Source organism: Bombina bombina, chromosome 2 (assembly GCF_027579735.1).
Source record: "Bombina bombina isolate aBomBom1 chromosome 2, aBomBom1.pri, whole genome shotgun sequence".
In the NCBI taxonomy this organism is placed as follows: Eukaryota; Metazoa; Chordata; class Amphibia; order Anura; family Bombinatoridae; genus Bombina; species Bombina bombina.
Genome location: NC_069500.1, coordinates 2,145,281 through 2,164,463, shown reverse-complemented (window position 1 = coordinate 2,164,463; position 19,183 = coordinate 2,145,281). Strand labels below are relative to the sequence as shown.

The 19,183-nt window shown below is 39.8% G+C and overlaps 1 protein-coding gene across 1 annotated transcript in view; it reads left to right on the top strand.

Moving 5' to 3' along the window:
- TLN1 (talin 1) overlaps positions 1-19,183 on the top strand; it is a gene marked incomplete in the record, with an annotated part of 895,533 nt that overhangs the window by 471,611 nt on the left and 404,739 nt on the right. The window contains 1 exon segment of the mRNA XM_053700951.1: positions 14,431-14,639. Coding sequence (XP_053556926.1) covers positions 14,431-14,639 — 209 coding nt within the window.

Here is a 19,183-nt window from a genome sequence, read left to right as displayed (position 1 = left end):
GATAGACATTAGTATATGTACACCTCACATAAGATAGACATTATTACATGTACACCTCACATAAGATGGACATTATTACATGTACACCTCACATAAGATAGACATTATTACATGTACACCTCACATAAGATAGACATTATTATATGTACACCTCATATAAGATAGACATTATTACATGTACACCTCACATAAGATGGACATTGTTACATGTACACCTCACATAAGATGGACATTATTACATGTACACCTCACATAAGATAGACATTATTACATGTACACCTCACATAAGATAGACATTAGTACATGTACACCTCACATAAGATAGACATTATTAAATGTACACCTCACATAAGATAGACATTATTACATGTACACTTCACCCATTCCCGTACACTTTGTATATATCTCATATTATTTTACTTTTATGAGTATATTATGAATTGTATTGTTTTGTATATTATAAATTAACTCACTTATTATTTACTGTTCTTATACACCATTTTGGGCATTGAATCCCCCACATAATACAGTCATTGTCACCTTCACACCTCACACATACATATACACACATATTGTATATAATATTGATTCACCTATTTTTTATTATCTATTTTCTATTTATATATAGACATCAACTTTTGTTATTACACATTTAATAATATATAATAATATTCACCTATAATAATATTCACCTATAGGACACAATGGGTTCTACTAGTGACAATTTGAGTTTAGGTATGTGTACGAGGGTTATCTTCACATTTGTTAAATGATATTCTTCATCTTTATTATTGATCAGATTAGTTGTTCATCTTTTGTCAGGGTTTTTTCCCTGTTGTGTTTGCCATGTGCTGCTGGCAGCCATTTTACTCACCTCTCTTCTTGACTATGGTGCATTGTGGGGGATGCTGCTCATTTCCTACACTTCCTTTTATGGCCAGACTGGTGTGCATCATCTGTGTGAGACAGGATGCAGTCTCAGAATTGTGATGTCATCACTTATTATTTAAAGGGCCTCTGTTCAGTATGCTTTGCCTTTGCGTTGTCTCAGACCTGTTTGTGAGAGTTCCTGTGTATTACCTGGCTGCCTGACGTCCTTCCTGGTTCCTGATCCCTGGCTTGTTCCTGACTCTGCTGTTTTTCTTGTTCCTGATTCCGGCTCGTCTGACTGTTCGCTTTGGCTCCTGACTCGGCTCGTCTGACTACCAGCTCTAGGTTTTGACTCCTGGCTTGTTATTTGACTTGTGGACTTTTTATTATTTTTTGCTATTAATAAAGGTGTGATTATTTTTGCACTTCTCGTCTCAGTCTGATTCCTGGCACCCTGACATCTTTACACCTTTTGGAGTCTTTATTTGATTTGCTTGTGGTTTATTAAGATATGAGTCAATGTCTTGCCTGATTGGTTTAGACACTTGGAGACGTATTTACATCTGTACACAAAGGTTACTTTATTACTGGTTACTATGAGTGATCACGATATATGGATAGTACCGTTTTTCAAATGGGAGGAGCACATCCTATAATCTACTGGTGTGACATTTATGCCAACCAATAAAACCTTAGCCTACAATGTAGTTAATAATGTTATTTTCTAATAGGAAGGTTATGGAAAATATATTAATCAAAAATTCAGTTTGATGAAAGGATGAGTTTGATATTAGAGCAAACATATTATTTTTTATTTATTTTTTATGTGGTCTAGGACGGCAAAATAGTCGGTATCTATGTTTCTAACCATGTTTATAATTATGGAATTCTGTTTAAATGATGTATAAAGTCATGATATTTTAATATTGTAATTTTGTAGCAGCAAACGTATGTGATACATTATATCGTTCAGTTGGGGATAAAGGCTGTTGATTTTTTTTTTTTAATATGTTAAAAAACTTGAGGACTTCAACACCAAGTATGTGATAGGTAAAATCTGGGCTAATAATGACATCATAGATGAACTGCGAGGGGATTGAGTGTTGCACATTTAAATAGGATACAAAGCTTTTAGTAATTATGCCTGATGAAACGGTCGGAGGACCGAGACACGTGTAGCAATTTACTATTGTGCACTTTTTAGTTTTTGAATGTGTTTTAAACAATATTTCTCCAACATAGGTGTGTCCGGTCCACGGCGTCATCCTTACTTGTGGGATATTCTCTTCCCCAACAGGAAATGGCAAAGAGCCCAGCAAAGCTGGTCACATGATCCCTCCTAGGCTCCGCCTACCCCAGTCATTCTCTTTGCCGTTGCACCGGCAACATCTCCACGGAGATGGTTAAGAGTTTTTTGGTGTTTAAATGTAGTTTTTATCCTTCAATCAAGTGTTTGTTATTTTAAAATAGTGCTGGTATGTACTATTTACTCTGAAACAGAAAAGAGATGAAGATTTCTGTTTGTAAGAGGAAGATGATTTTAGCAAACGTTACTAAAATCGATTGCTGTTTCCACACAGGACTGTTGAGATGAAGTAACTTCAGTTGGGGGAAACAGTTGGCAGACTTTTCTGCTTGAGGTATGACTGGCCACATTTCTAACAAGACTATGTAATGCTGGAAGGCTGTCGTTTCCCCTATGGGGACCGGTAAGCCATTTTCTTAGATTAAGTAAAAGAATAAAGGGCTTTATAAGGGCTTAAAAAACTGGTAGACATTTTTCTGGGCTAAATCGATTACTTTGCTAAGCATATTTGGCAGATTATAACTCTTAATAGTTATTATAATCTTGGGGATTGTTGTAAAAAAACAGCAGGCACTGTATTGGACACCTTTTTCAGATGGGGGCCTTTTCTAGTCATAGGCAGAGCCTCATTTTCGCGCCACTAATGCGCAGTTGTTTTTGGAAAGCAAGGCATGCAGATGCATGTGTGAGGAGCTAAGAACCACTGAAAAAGCTTATAGAAGGCGTCATTTGGTATCGTATTCCCCTCTGGGCTTGGTTGGGTCTCAGCAAAGCAGATACCTGGGACTGTATAGGGGTTAAATGTAAAAACGGCTCCGGTTCCGTTATTTTAAGGGTTAAAGCTTTCATATTTGGTGTGCAATACTTTTAAGGCTTTAAGACACTGTGGTGAAATTTTGGTGAATTTTGAACAATTCCTTCATGCTTTTTCACATATTCAGTAATAAAGTGTGTTCAGTTTAAAATTTAAAGTGACCGTAACGGTTTTATTTTAAAACGTTTTTTGTGCTTTGTTGACTAGTTTAAGCCTGTTTAACATGTCTGAACCATCAGATAAGCGATGTTCTATATGTATGAAAGCCAAGGTTTCTCCCCATTTAAATATATGTGATGATTGTGACATAGTGTCCAAACAAAGTAGGGACAATGATGCCACAGATAATGATATTGCCCAAGATGATTCCTCAAATGAGGGGAGTAAGCATGATACTGCATCATCCCCTTCTGTGTCTACACCAGTTTTGCCCACACAAGAGGCCCCTAGTACATCTAGTGCGCCAATACTTATTACCATGCAACAATTAACGGCTGTTATGGATAATTCTATTGCAAACATTTTATCTAAAATGCCTACTTATCAGAGAAAGCGCAATTGCTCTGTTTTAAACACTGAAGAGCAAGAGGACGCTGATGATAACTGTTCTGACATACCCTCACACCAATCTGAAGGGGCCAGGAGGGAGGTTTTGTCTGAGGGAGAAATTTCAGATTCAGGAAAAATTTCTCAACAAGCTGAACCTGATGTTGTAACATTTAAATTTAAATTAGAACATCTCCGCGCACTGCTTAAGGAGGTATTTTCTACTCTGGATGATTGTGACAATTTGGTCATTCCAGAGAAATTATGTAAGATGGACAAGTTCCTAGAGGTTCCGGTGCCCCCCGATGCTTTTCCTATACCCAAGCGGGTGGCGGACATAGTAAATAAGGAGTGGGAAAGGCCCGGCATACCTTTTGTTCCTCCCCCTATATTTAAGAAATTATTTCCTATAGTCGACCCCAGAACGGACTTATGGCAGACAGTCCCCAAGGTCGAGGGGGCGGTCTCTACTCTAAACAAACGCACTACTATTCCTATAAAAGATAGTTGTGCTTTCAAAGATCCTATGGATAAAAAATTAGAGGGTTTGCTTAAAAAGATGTTTGTTCAGCAAGGTTACCTTCTACAACCAATTTCATGCATTGTTCCTGTCACTACGGCAGCGTGTTTCTGGTTCGAAGAACTAGAAAAGTCGCTCAATAAAGAATCTTTGTATGAGGAGGTTATGGACAGAGTTCAAGCACTTAAATTGGCTAACTCTTTTATTTTAGATGCCGCTTTGCAATTAGCTAGATTAGCGGTGAAAAATTCAGGGTTTGCTATCGTGGCGCGCAGAACGCTTTGGCTAAAGTCTTGGACAGCGGATGTGTCTTCCAAGACAAAATTGCTTAACATCCCTTTCAAGGGTAAAACACTGTTTGGTCCTGATTTGAAAGAGATTATTTCAGACATCACCGGGGGAAAGAGCCACGCCCTTCCTCAGGATAGGTCTTTTAAGGCTAAAAATAAGCCTAATTTTCGTCCCTTTCGCAGAAACGGACCAGCCTCTAATTCTACAGCCTCTAAGCAAGAGGGTAATACTTCTCAACCCAAACCAGCCTGGAGACCGATGCAAGGCTGGAACAAGGGTAAGCAGGCCAAGAAGCCTGCCACTGCTACCAAAACAGCATGAAGGGATGGCCCCCGATCCGGGACCGGATCTGGTGGGGGGCAGACTTTCTCTCTTTGCTCAGGCTTGGGCAAGAGATGTTCAGGATCCTTGGGCACTAGAAATAGTTTCTCAAGGTTATCTCCTGGAATTCAAGGAACTACCCCCAAGGGGAAGGTTCCACAGGTCTCAATTATCTTCAAACCAAATAAAAAGACAGGCATTCTTACATTGTGTAGAAGACCTGTTAAAGATGGGAGTAATTCATCCAGTTCCAATAGGAGAACAAGGGATGGGGTTTTACTCCAACCTGTTCATAGTTCCCAAAAAAGAGGGAACATTCAGACCAATTTTAGATCTCAAGATCCTAAACAAATTTCTCAGGGTTCCATCGTTCAAAATTTAAACCATTCGAACGATCCTTCCTACCATCCAGGAAGGTCAATTTATGACCACGGTGGATTTAAAGGATGCGTACCTACATATTCCTATCCACAAGGAACATCATCAGTTCCTAAGGTTGCTTTTCTGGACAAGCATTACCAGTTTGTGGCACTTCCATTCGGATTAGCCACTGCTCCGAGAATTTTCACAAAGGTACTAGGGTCCCTTCTAGCGGTTCTAAGACCAAGGGGCATTGCAGTAGTACCTTACTTGGACGACATCCTGATTCAAGCGTCGTCTCTGTCAAAAGCAAAGGCTCATACGGACATCGTCCTAGCCTTTCTCAGATCTCACGGATGGAAGGTGAACAAAGAAAAAAGTTCTCTGTCCCCGTCAACAAGAGTTCCCTTCTTGGGAACAATAATAGATTCCTTAGAAATGAGGATTTTTCTGACAGAGGTCAGAAAATCAAAACTTCTAAGCTCTTGTCAAGTACTTCATTCTGTTCTTCGTCCTTCCATAGCGCAGTGCATGGAAGTAATAGGATTGATGGTTGCAGCAATGGACATAGTTCCTTTTGCACGAATTCATCTAAGACCATTACAACTGTGCATGCTCAGACAGTGGAATGGGGATTATACAGACTTGTCTCCGACGATTCAAGTAGATCAAAAGACCAGAGATTCACTCCGTTGGTGGCTGATCCTGGACAACCTGTCACAGGGAATGAGCTTCCGCAGACCAGAGTGGGTCATTGTCACGACCGACGCCAGTCTGGTGGGCTGGGGTGCGGTCTGGGAACCCCTGAAAGCTCAGGGTCTATGGTCTCGGGAAGAATCTCTTCTCCCGATAAACATTCTGGAACTGAGAGCGATATTCAATGCTCTCAAAGCTTGGCCTCATCTAGCAAGGGCCAGATTCATAAGGTTTCAATCAGACAACATGACGACTGTTGCATATATCAACCATCAGGGGGGAACAAGGAGTTCCCTGGCGATGGAGGAAGTGACCAAGATAATTCAATGGGCGGAGGATCACTCCTGCCACTTGTCTGCAATCCACATCCCAGGAGTGGAAAATTGGGAAGCGGATTTTCTGAGTCGTCAGACATTCCATCCGGGGGAGTGGGAACTCCATCCGGAAATCTTTGCCCAAATAACTCAGTTATGGGGCATTCCAGACATGGATCTGATGGCCTCTCGTCAGAACTTCAAGGTTCCTTGTTACGGGTCCAGATCCAGGGATCCCAAGGCGACTCTAGTAGATGCACTAGTAGCACCTTGGACCTTCAACCTAGCTTATGTATTCCCACCGTTTCCTCTCATTCCCAGGCTGGTAGCCAGGATCAATCAGGAGAGGGCTTCGGTGATCTTGATAGCTCCTGCGTGGCCACGCAGGACTTGGTATGCAGACCTGGTGAATATGTCATCGGCTCCACCATGGAAGCTACCTTTGAGACAGGACCTTCTTGTTCAAGGTCCATTCGAACATCCGAATCTGGTTTCCCTCCAACTGACTGCTTGGAGATTGAACGCTTGATTTTATCAAAGCGTGGGTTTTCAGATTCTGTAATAGATACTCTGATTCAGGCTAGAAAGCCTGTAACTAGAAAGATTTATCATAAAATATGGAAAAAATATATCTGTTGGTGTGAATCTAAAGGATTCCCATGGAACAAGATAAAAATTCCTAAGATTCTATCCTTTCTACAAGAAGGTTTGGAGAAAGGATTATCTGCAAGTTCTCTGAAGGGACAGATCTCTGCTTTATCTGTTCTACTTCACAAAAGGCTGGCAGCTGTGCCAGACGTTCAAGCGTTTGTTCAGGCTCTGGTTAGAATCAAGCCTGTTTACAGACCTTTGACTCCTCCCTGGAGTCTAAATCTAGTTCTTTCAGTTCTTCAAGGGGTTCCGTTTGAACCCTTACATTCCGTAGATATTAAGTTATCTTGGAAAGTTTTGTTTTTGGTTGCAATTTCTTCTGCTAGAAGAGTTTCAGAGTTATCTGCTCTGCAGTGTTCTCCGCCCTATCTGGTGTTCCATGCAGATAAGGTGGTTTTGCGTACTAAGCCTGGTTTTCTTCCGAAAGTTGTTTCCAACAAAAATATTAACCAGGAGATAGTTGTACCTTCTTTGTGTCCGAATCCAGTTTCAAAGAAGGAACGTTTGTTACACAATTTGGACGTAGTCCGTGCTCTAAAATTCTATTTAGAGGCTACTAAAGATTTCAGACAAACATCTTCTTTGTTTGTTGTTTATTCTGGTAAAAGGAGAGGTCAAAAAGCAACTTCTACCTCTCTTTCTTTTTGGCTTAAAAGCATTATCCGATTGGCTTATGAGACTGCCGGACGGCAGCCTCCTTAAAGAATCACAGCTCACTCCACTAGGGCTGTGGCTTCCACATGGGCCTTCAAGAACGAGGCTTCTGTTGACCAGATATGTAAGGCAGCGACTTGGTCTTCACTGCACACTTTTGCCAAATTTTACAAATTTGATACTTTTGCTTCTTCGAAGGCTATTTTTGGGAGAAAGGTTTTGCAAGCCGTGGTGCATTCCATTTAGGTGACCTGATTTGCTCCCTCCCTTCATCCGTGTCCTAAAGCTTTGGTATTGGTTCCCACAAGTAAGGATGACGCCGTGGACCGGACACACCTATGTTGGAGAAAACAGAATTTATGCTTACCTGATAAATTACTTTTCTCCAACATAGGTGTGTCCGGTCCACGGCGTCATCCTTACTTGTGGGATATTCTCTTCCCCAACAGGAAATGGCAAAGAGCCCAGCAAAGCTGGTCACATGATCCCTCCTAGGCTCCGCCTTCCCCAGTCATTCTCTTTGCCGTTGTACAGGCAACATCTCCATGGAGATGGCTTAGAGTTTTTTGGTGTTTAAATGTAGTTTTTATTCTTCAATCAAGAGTTTGTTATTTTAAAATAGTGCTGGTATGTACTATTTACTCTGAAACAGAAAAGAGATGAAGATTTCTGTTTGTAAGAGGAAAATGATTTTAGCAACCGTTACTAAAATCGATGGCTGTTTCCACACAGGACTGTTGAGAGGATTTAACTTCAGTTGGGGGAAACAGTGAGCAGACTTTTGCTGCTTGAGGTATGACACATTTCTAACAAGACTTGGTAATGCTGGAAGCTGTCATTTTCCCTATGGGATCCGGTAAGCCATTTTTATTAAATAAGAATAAAGGGCTTCACAAGGGCTTTAAAGACTGGTAGACATTTTTCTGGGCTAAAACGATTGATTTATAAGCATTTTTAATAGTTTATAGCTTTGAGGAGTTATTTTATTCTTGGGAATTATGCTGAATAACCGGCAGGCACTGTATTGGACACCTTTTTCTCCGGGGGCCTTCTCTAATCATAGGCAGAGCCTCATTTTCGCGCCACTAATGCGCAGTTGTTTTTGGGAAGTAAGGCATGCAGATGCATGTGTGAGGAGCTCAGATACATAGAAAAAGCTTACTGAAGGCGTCATTTGGTATCGTATTCCCCTCTGGGCTTGGTTGGGTCTCAGCAAAGCAGATACCAGGGACTGTATAGGGGTTAAATATAAAAACGGCTCCGGTTCCGTTATTTTAAGAGTTAAAGCTTTCAAATTTGGTGTGCAATACTTTTAAGGCTTTAAGACACTGTGGTGAAAATTTGGGTGAATTTTGAACAATTCCTTCATACTTTTTCACATATTCAGTAATAAAGTGTGTTCAGTTTAAAATTTAAAGTGACAGTAACGGTTTTATTTTAAAACGTTTTTTGTACTTTGTTATCAAGTTTATGTCTGTTTAACATGTCTGAACTATCAGATAGACTATGTTCTGTATGTGAGGAAGCCAAGGTTCCTTCTCATTTAAATAGATGTGATGTATGTGACAAAAAATTTAGAGAAAATGATGCCCAAGATGATTCCTCAAGTGAGGGGAGTAAGCATGGTACTGCATCATCCCCTCCTTTGTCTACGCCAGTCTTGCCCACACAGGAGGCCCCTAGTACATCTAGTGTGCCAATACTCCTTACTATGCAACAATTAACGGCTGTAATGGATAATTCTATCAAAAACATTTTAGCCAAAATGCCCACTTATCAGCGAAAGCGCGACTGCTCTGTTTTAGAAAATACTGAAGAGCATGAGGACGCTGATGATAATGGTTCTGACATGCCCCTACACCAGTCTGAGGGGGCCAGGGAGGTTTTGTCTGAGGGAGAAATTTCAGATTCATGGAAAATTTCTCAACAAGCTGAACCTGATGTGATTACATTCAAATTTAAATTGGAACATCTCCACGCTCTGCTTAAGGAGGTGTTATCTACTCTGGATGATTGTGACAATTTGGTCATTCCAGAGAAATTATGTAAGATGGACAAGTTCCTAGAGGTCCCGGGGCCCCCCGAAGCTTTTCCTATACCCAAGCGGGTGGCGGACATTGTAAACAAAGAATGGGAAAGGCCCGGCATACCTTTTGTCCCTCCCCCTATATTTAAGAAATTGTTTCCTATGGTCGACCCCAGAAAGGACTTATGGCAGACAGTCCCCAAGGTCGAGGGGGCGGTTTCTACTCTAAACAAACGCACTACTATCCCTATAGAAGATAGTTGTGCTTTCAAAGATCCTATGGATAAAAAATTAGAGGGTTTGCTTAAAAAGATAGATGTTTGTTCAGCAAGGTTACCTTCTACAACCAATTTCATGCATTGTTCCTGTCACTACAGCAGCGTGTTTCTGGTTCGATGAACTAGAAAAGTCGCTCAATAAAGATTCTTCTTATGAGGAGATTTTGGACAGAATTCATGCCCTTAAATTGGCTAACTCTTTTACTTTAGACGCCACTTTGCAATTGGCTAGATTAGCGGCGAGAAATTCGGGGTTTGCTATTGTGGCGCGCAGAGCGCTTTGGCTAAAATCTTGGTCAGCGGATGCGTCTTCCAAGAACAAATTGCTTAACATACCTTTCAAGGGGAAAACGCTGTTTGGCCCTGACTTGAAAGAGATTATTTCAGATATCACTGGGGGTAAGGGCCACGCCCTTCCTCAGGATAGGTCTTTTAAGGCTAAAAATAAACCAAATTTTCGTCCCTTTCGCAGAAACGGACCAGCCCCAAGTTCTACATCCTCTAAGCAAGAGGGTAATACTTCTCAAACCAAGCCAGCCTGGAGGCCAATGCAAGGCTGGAACAAAGGTAAGCAGGCCAAGAAACCTGCCACTGCTACCAAGACAGCATGAGATGTTGGCCCCCGATCCGGGACCGGATCTGGTGGGGGGCAGACTTTCTCTCTTCGCTCAGGCTTGGGCAAGAGATGTTCTGGATCCTTGGGCGCTAGAAATAGTCTCCCAAGGTTATCTTCTGGAATACAAGGAGCTACCCCCAAGGGGGAGGTTCCACAGGTCTCAATTGTCTTCAGACCACATAAAAAGACAGGCATTCTTACATTGTGTAGAAGACCTGTTAAAAATGGGAGTGATTCATCCTGTTCCATTAGGAGAACAAGGGATGGGATTCTACTCCAATCTGTTCATAGTTCCCAAAAAAGAGGGAACATTCAGACCAATCTTAGATCTCAAGATCCTAAACAAATTTCTCAAGGTTCCATCGTTCAAAATGGAAACCATTCGGACAATTCTTCCTACCATCCAGGAAGGTCAATTCATGACCACGGTGGATTTAAAGGATGCGTATCTACATATTCCTATCCACAAGGAACATCATCGGTTCCTAAGGTTCGCCTTTCTGGACAAGCATTACCAGTTTGTGGCACTTCCATTCGGATTAGCCACTGCTCCAAGAATTTTCACAAAGGTACTAGGGTCCCTTCTAGCGGTGCTAAGACCAAGGGGCATTGCAGTAGTACCTTACTTGGACGACATACTGATTCAAGCGTCGTCCCTACCACAAGCAAAGGCTCATACGGACATTGTCCTGGCCTTTCTCAGATCTCACGGGTGGAAAGTGAACGTAGAAAAAAGTTCTCTATCTCCGTCAACAAGAGTTCCCTTCTTGGGAACAATAATAGACTCCTTAGAAATGAGGATTTTTCTGACAGAGGCCAGAAAATCAAAACTTCTAAGCTCTTGTCAAGTACTTCATTCTGTTCTTCTTCCTTCCATAGCGCAGTGCATGGAAGTAATAGGTTTGATGGTCGCGGCAATGGACATAGTTCCTTTCGCGCGAATTCATCTGAGACCATTACAACTGTGCATGCTCAGTCAGTGGAATGGGGATTATACAGACTTGTCTCCGACGATACAAGTAGATCAGAGGACCAGAGATTCACTCCGTTGGTGGCTGACCCTGGACAACCTGTCACAGGGGATGAGCTTCCGCAGACCAGAGTGGATCATTGTCACGACCGACGCCAGTCTGGTGGGCTGGGGCGCGGTCTGGGAACCCCTGAAAGCACAGGGTCTTTGGTCTCGGGAAGAATCTCTTCTCCCGATTAATATTCTGGAACTGAGAGCGATATTCAATGCTCTCAAGGCTTGGCCTCAGCTAGCAAAGGCCAAATTCATACGGTTTCAATCAGACAACATGACGACTGTTGCGTATATCAACCATCAGGGGGGAACAAGGAGTTCCCTGGCGATGGAAGAAGTGACCAAAATCATTCAATGGGCGGAGACTCACTCCTGCCACTTGTCTGCAATCCACATCCCAGGAGTGGAAAATTGGGAAGCGGATTTTCTGAGTCGTCAGACATTTCATCCGGGGGAGTGGGAACTCCATCCGGAAATCTTTGCCCAAATAACTCAATTGTGGGGCATTCCAGACATGGATCTGATGGCCTCTCGTCAGAACTTCAAGGTTCCTTGCTACGGGTCCAGATCCAGGGATCCCAAGGCGACTCTAGTAGATGCACTAGTAGCACCTTGGACCTTCAACCTAGCTTATGTATTCCCTCCGTTTCCTCTCATCCCCAGGCTGGTAGCCAGGATCAATCAGGAGAGGGCATCGGTGATCTTGATAGCTCCTGCGTGGCCACGCAGGACTTGGTATGCAGACCTGGTGAATATGGCATCGGCTCCACCATGGAAGCTACCTTTGAGACGGGACCTTCTTGTTCAAGGTCCGTTCGAACATCCGAATCTGGCCTCACTCCAACTGACTGCTTGGAGATTGAACGCTTGATTTTATCAAAGCGAGGGTTCTCAGATTCTGTCATTGATACTCTTGTTCAGGCCAGAAAGCCTGTAACTAGAAAAATCTACCATAAAATATGGAAAAAATATATCTGTTGGTGTGAATCTAAAGGATTCCCATGGAACAAGATAAAAATTCCTAAGATTCTATCCTTTCTTCAAGAAGGTTTGGAGAAAGGATTATCTGCAAGTTCTTTGAAGGGACAGATTTCTGCTTTATCTGTTTTACTTCACAAAAAGCTGGCGGCTGTGCCAGATGTTCAAGCTTTTGTTCAGGCTCTGGTTAGAATCAAGCCTGTTTACAAACCTTTGACTCCTCCTTGGAGTCTCAATTTAGTTCTTTCAGTTCTTCAGGGGGTTCCGTTTGAACCCCTACATTGATACATTGATATCAAGTTGTTATCTTGGAAAGTTTTGTTTTTGGTTGCAATTTCTTCTGCTAGAAGAGTTTTAGAGTTATCTGCTCTGCAGTGTTCTCCTCCTTATCTGGTGTTCCATGCAGATAAGGTGGTTTTCCGTACTAAACCTGGTTTTCTTCCGAAAGTTGTTTCTAACAAAAACATTAACCAGGAGATAGTCGTGCCTTCTTTGTGTCCGAATCCAGTTTCAAAGAAGGAACGTTTGTTGCACAATTTGGATGTAGTTCGTGTTCTAAAATTCTATTTAGATGCTACAAAGGATTTCAGACAAACATCTTCCTTGTTTGTTGTTTATTCTGGTAAAAGGAGAGGTCAAAAAGCAACTTCTACCTCTCTCTCTTTTTGGCTTAAAAGCATCATTAGATTGGCTTATGAGACTGCCGGACGGCAGCCTCCTGAAAGAATCACAGCTCATTCCACTAGGGCCGTGGCTTCCACATGGGCCTTCAAGAACGAGGCTTCTGTTGATCAGATATGTAAGGCAGCGACTTGGTCTTCACTGCACACTTTTACTAAATTTTACAAATTTGATACTTTTGCTTCTTCTGAGGCTATTTTTGGGAGAAAGGTTTTGCAAGCCGTGGTGCCTTCCATCTAGGTGACCTGATTTGCTCCCTCCCATCATCCGTGTCCTAAAGCTTTGGTATTGGTTCCCACAAGTAAGGATGACGCCGTGGACCGGACACACCTATGTTGGAGAAAACAGAATTTATGTTTACCTGATAAATTACTTTCTCCAACGGTGTGTCCGGTCCACGGCCCGCCCTGGTTTTTTTAATCAGGTCTGATGAATTATTTTCTCTAACTACAGTCACCACGGTATCATATGGTTTCTCCTATGCATATTTCCTCCTGTACGTCGGTCGAATGACTGGGGTAGGCGGAGCCTAGGAGGGATCATGTGACCAGCTTTGCTGGGCTCTTTGCCATTTCCTGTTGGGGAAGAGAATATCCCACAAGTAAGGATGACGCCGTGGACCGGACACACCGTTGGAGAAAGTAATTTATCAGGTAAGCATAAATTCTGTTTTTTTTAAACTTTTAAGAACAAAAAAAAAGTACTTTGTATCCTGTATCACTTTTTGTCAAAGTACAAATAAGCAACAACGAACACCACAAACTCCTAACAAGGGAGTTCACTGAACTGCAGCATCTTTCACCTGATTACGAGCAGTCGCAGCGAGCTGGAGCATTGTGAGACTCCAGTCTGTCCCTATCAGCACAACAGAGTGCTGCAACGTTTGCGAGTATTATACTTACATTTTATATCTGAGCCAACTCCAGTATATGATTGATCTGCACTAGGAAGTGTTTGTCGTATGCTCCTGTTGTCCTATTTAGATTGGAGTACATAACCTTAGACGACATTTGAAGCATCAGGATCTTCAACAGACCAGTTTGGAGAATACCTCCAGTAGTGAGCTGAAGCACTAAATAAAATCTTCAGCCTGTGTGCAACAGCACGACGAGTGCTGCTCCATTTGTTAGTAATATTGCCATATTAACACTCGCTTGTATGGTCTCTTTGTTACCAACTGATCTGTACTAGGAGGCGCCCCTAATGTTCTTTTTATCTTTTCAGACTAAAAGAAGATCATATCGTACACTTTTGCTTTATGCAATTGGAGGGAGCAGCTACCATCTTTTGATGCCATATGGACATAATTAAATTTGGTTGCAAAGTTTTTGATTATTTTATACTCTGATAACTTGGTTTACCTTGGCACTTATGTTTTTTAGCATTGTATGTTTATTGGATTTTTAGTTTTGGATCATTGGCGCCCCTGTATATTGGACTTTGATCCAAGTCATTTATCAGTTTATTCTTTCATTTCTTTCTAGGTCGTGCAGCCCGGGAGGTTGCTCTATCTCTACGTTCCCTGGCACAAGCTAGCCGTGGTGTTGCTGCTAACACTGCTGACCCAGCACTGCAGAATACCATGCTGGAATGTGCTCAGGATGTCATGGACAAAGCTGGTAACCTTGTTGAGGAAGCAAAGCGAGCTGTGGGCAAGCCAGCTGACCCTGAAGCCCAGCAGAGGCTAGCGCAGGTCAGTCATAAGTGCCCTGCACTCTTCTAGTGAACATCACAGACTAAATGGGCTGTTATAGCACTCACAAGTAGTGCCATCTTCTGACACTATACTAATACTGTACAATAACACCGATAGTTAATAAAGTAACGTGCCATCTGCTGATGCTATACTAATACTGTACAATAACACCAATAGTAAATATAGTAATATCACCTGCTGATGCTGTAGTAATACTGTACAATAACACCAATAGTAAATATAGTAATGTCACCTGCTTATGCTGTAGTAATACTGTACAATAACACCAATAGTAAATATAGTAATGTCACCTGCTGATGCTGTAGTAATACTGTACAATAACACCAATAGTAAATATAGTAATGTGCCATCTGCTGACACTATACTAATACTGTACAATAACACCAATAGTAAATATAGTAATGTGCCATCTGCTGACACTATACTAATACTGTACAATAACACCAATAGTAAATATAGTAATGTCACCTGCTGATGCTGTAGTAATACTGTACAATAACACCAATAGTAAATATAGTAATGTGCCATCTGCTGACACTATACTAATGCTGTACAATAACACCAATAGTAAATATAGTAATGTGCCATCTGCTGACACTATACTAATACTGTACAATAACACCAATAGTAAATAATGTAATGTCACCTGCTGATGCTGTAGTAATACTGTACAATAACACCAATAGTAAATAAAGTAATGTCACCTGCTGATGCTGTAGTAATACTGTACAATAACACCAATAGTAAATATAGTAATGTGCCATCTGCTGACACTATACTAATACTGTACAATAACACCAATAGTAAATATAGTAATGTCACCTGCTGATGCTGTAGTAATACTGTACAATAACACCAATAGTAAATATAGTAATGTGCCATCTGCTGACACTATACTAATGCTGTACAATAACACCAATAGTAAATATAGTAATGTGCCATCTGCTGACACTATACTAATACTGTACAATAACACCAATAGTAAATAATGTAATATCACCTGCTGATGCTGTAGTAATACTGTACAATAACACCAATAGTAAATAAAGTAATGTCACCTGCTGATGCTGAAATAATACTGTACAATAACACCAATAGTAAATATAATAATGTCACCTGCTGATGCTGTAGTAATACTGTACAATAACACCAATAGTAAATAAAGTAATGTGTCACCTGCTGATGCTGTAGTAATACTGTACAATAACACCAATAGTAAATAAAGTAATGTGTCACCTGCTGATGCTGTAGTAATACTGTACAATAACACCAATAGTAAATAATGTAATATCACCTGCTGATGCTGTAGTAATACTGTACAATAACACCATTAGTAAATAAAGTAATGTCACCTGCTGATACTGTAGTAATACTGTACAATAACACCAATAGTAAATAAAGTAATATCACCTGCTGATGCTGTAGTAATACTGTACAATAACACCAATAGTAAATAAAGTAATGTCACCTGCTGATACTGTAGTAATACTGTACAATAACACCAATAGTAAATAAAGTAATATCACCTGCTGACACTATACTAATACTGTACAATAACACCAATAGTAAATAAAGTAATATCACCTGCTGATATTGTAGTAATACTGTGCAATAACACCAATAGTATATAAAGTAATGTCACCTGCTGATGCTGTAGTAATACTGTACAATAACACCAATAGTAAATATAGTAATGTGCCATCTGCTGACACTATACTAATACTGTACAATAACACCAATAGTAAATAAAGTAATATCACCTGCTGATACTGTAGTAATACTGTACAATAACACCAATAGTATATAAAGTAATGTCACCTGCTGATGCTGTAGTAATACTGTACAATAACACCAATAGTAAATAAAGTAATGCGTCACCTGCTGATACTGTAGTAATACTGTACAATAACACCAATAGTAAATATAGTAATGTCACCTGCTGATACTGTAGTAATACTGTACAATAACACCAATAGTAAATAAAGTAATGTCACCTGCTGATGCTGTAGTAATACTGTACAATAACACCAATAGTTAATAAAGTAATGTCACCTGCTGATGCTGTACTAATACTGTACAATAACACAAATAGTAAATATAGTAATATCACCTGCTGATGCTGTAGTAATACTGTACAATAACACCAATAGTAAATATACTAATGTGCCATCTGCTGACACTATACTAATACTGTACAATAACACCAATAGTAAATATAGTAATGTGCCATCTGCTGACACTATACTAATACTGTACAATAACACCAATAGTAAATAATGTAATATCACCTGCTGATGCTGTAGTAATACTGTACAATAACACCAATAGTAAATAAAGTAAATTCACCTGCTGATACTGTAGTAATACTGTACAATAACACCAATAGTAAATATAGTAATGTGTCACCTGCTGATGCTGTAGTAATACTGTACAATAACACCAATAGTAAATATAGTAATGTCACCTGTTGATACTGTAGTAATACTGTACAATAACACCAATATTAAATAAAGTAATGTCACCTGCTGATGCTGTAGTAATACTGTACAATAACACCAATAGTATATAAAGTAATGTCACCTGCTGATGCTGTAGTAATACTGTACAATAACACCAATAGTAAATAAAGTAATGTCACCTGCTGATGCTGTAGTAATACTGTACAATAACACCAATAGTAAATATAGTAATGCCACCTGCTGATGCTGTAGTAATACTGTACAATAACACCAATAGTAAATAAAGTAATTTGTCACCTGCTGATGCTGTAGTAATACTGTACAATAACACCAATAGTAAATAAAGTAATGTCACCTGCTGATGCTGTAGTAATACTGTACAATAACACTTATAGTAAATAAAGTAATGTCACCTGCTGATGCTGTAGTAATACTGTACAATAACACCAATAGTAAATCAAGTAATTTGTCACCTGCTGATGCTGTAGTAATACTGTACAATAACACTAATAGTAAATAAAGTAATGTCACCTGCTGATGCTGTAGTAATACTGTAAAAAAACACCAATTGTAAATATAATAATGTCACCTGCTGATGCTGTAGTAATACTGTACAATAACACCAATAGTAAATAAAGTAATGTGTCACCTGCTGATGCTGTAGTAATACTGTACAATAACACCAATAGTAAATAAAGTAATGTCACCTGCTGATGCTGTAGTAATACTGTACAATAACACCAATAGTAAATAAAGTAATGTCACCTGCTGATGCTGTAGTAATACTGTACAATAACACCAATAGTAAATATAGTAATGTCACGTGCTGATGCTGTAGTAATACTGTACAATAACACCAATAGTAAATAAAGTAATGTCACCTGCTGATGCTGTAGTAATACTGTACAATAACACCAACAGTAAATAAAGTAATGTGTCACCTGCTGATGCTGTAGTAATACTGTACAATAACACCAATAGTAAATAAAGTAATGTCACCTGCTGATGCTGTAGTAATACTGTAAAATAACACCAATAGTAAATATAGTAATGTGCCACCTGCTGATGCTGTAGTAATACTGTACAATAACACCAATAGTAAATAAAGTAATGTCACCTGCTGATGCTATAGTAATACTGTAGAATAACACTTATAGTAAATAAAGTAATGTCACCTGCTGATGCTGTAGTAATACTGTACAATAACACCAATAGTAAATAAAGTAATGTCACCTGCTGATGCTGTAGTAATACTGTACAATAACACCAATAGTAAATATAGTAAAGTCACCTGCTGATGCTGTAGTAATACTGTACAATAACAGTAACACCAATAGTAAATAAATAATTTGTCACCTGCTGATGCTGTAGTAATACTGTACAATAACACCAATAGTAAATAAAGTAATGTCACCTGCTGATGCTGTAGTAATACTGTACAATAACACCAATAGTAAATAAAGTAATGTCACCTGCTGATGCTGTAGTAATACTGTACAATAACACCAATAGTAAATAAAGTAATTTGTCACCTGCTGATGCTGTAGTAATACTGTACAATAACACCAATAGTAAATATAGTAATGTCACCTGCTGATGCTGTAGTAATACTGTACAATAACACTAATAGTAAATAAAGTAATGTCACCTGCTGATGCTGTAGTAATACTGTACAATAACACCAATAGTAAATATAGTAATGTCACCTGCTGATGCTGTAGTAATACTGTACAATAACACCAATAGTAAATAAAGTAATGTCACCTGCTGATGCTGTATTAATACTGTACAATAACACCAATAGTAAATAAAGTAATATCTGCTGATGCTGTAGTAATACTGTACAATAACACCAATAGTAAATAAAGTAATGTGTCACCTGCTGATGCTGTAGTAATACTGTACAATAACACCAATAGTAAATAAAGTAATTTGTCACCTGCTGATGCTGTAGTAATACTGTACAATAACACCAATAGTAAATATAGTAATGTCACCTGCTGATGCTGTAGTAATACTGTACAATAACACCAATAGTAAATATAGTTATGTCATCTGCTG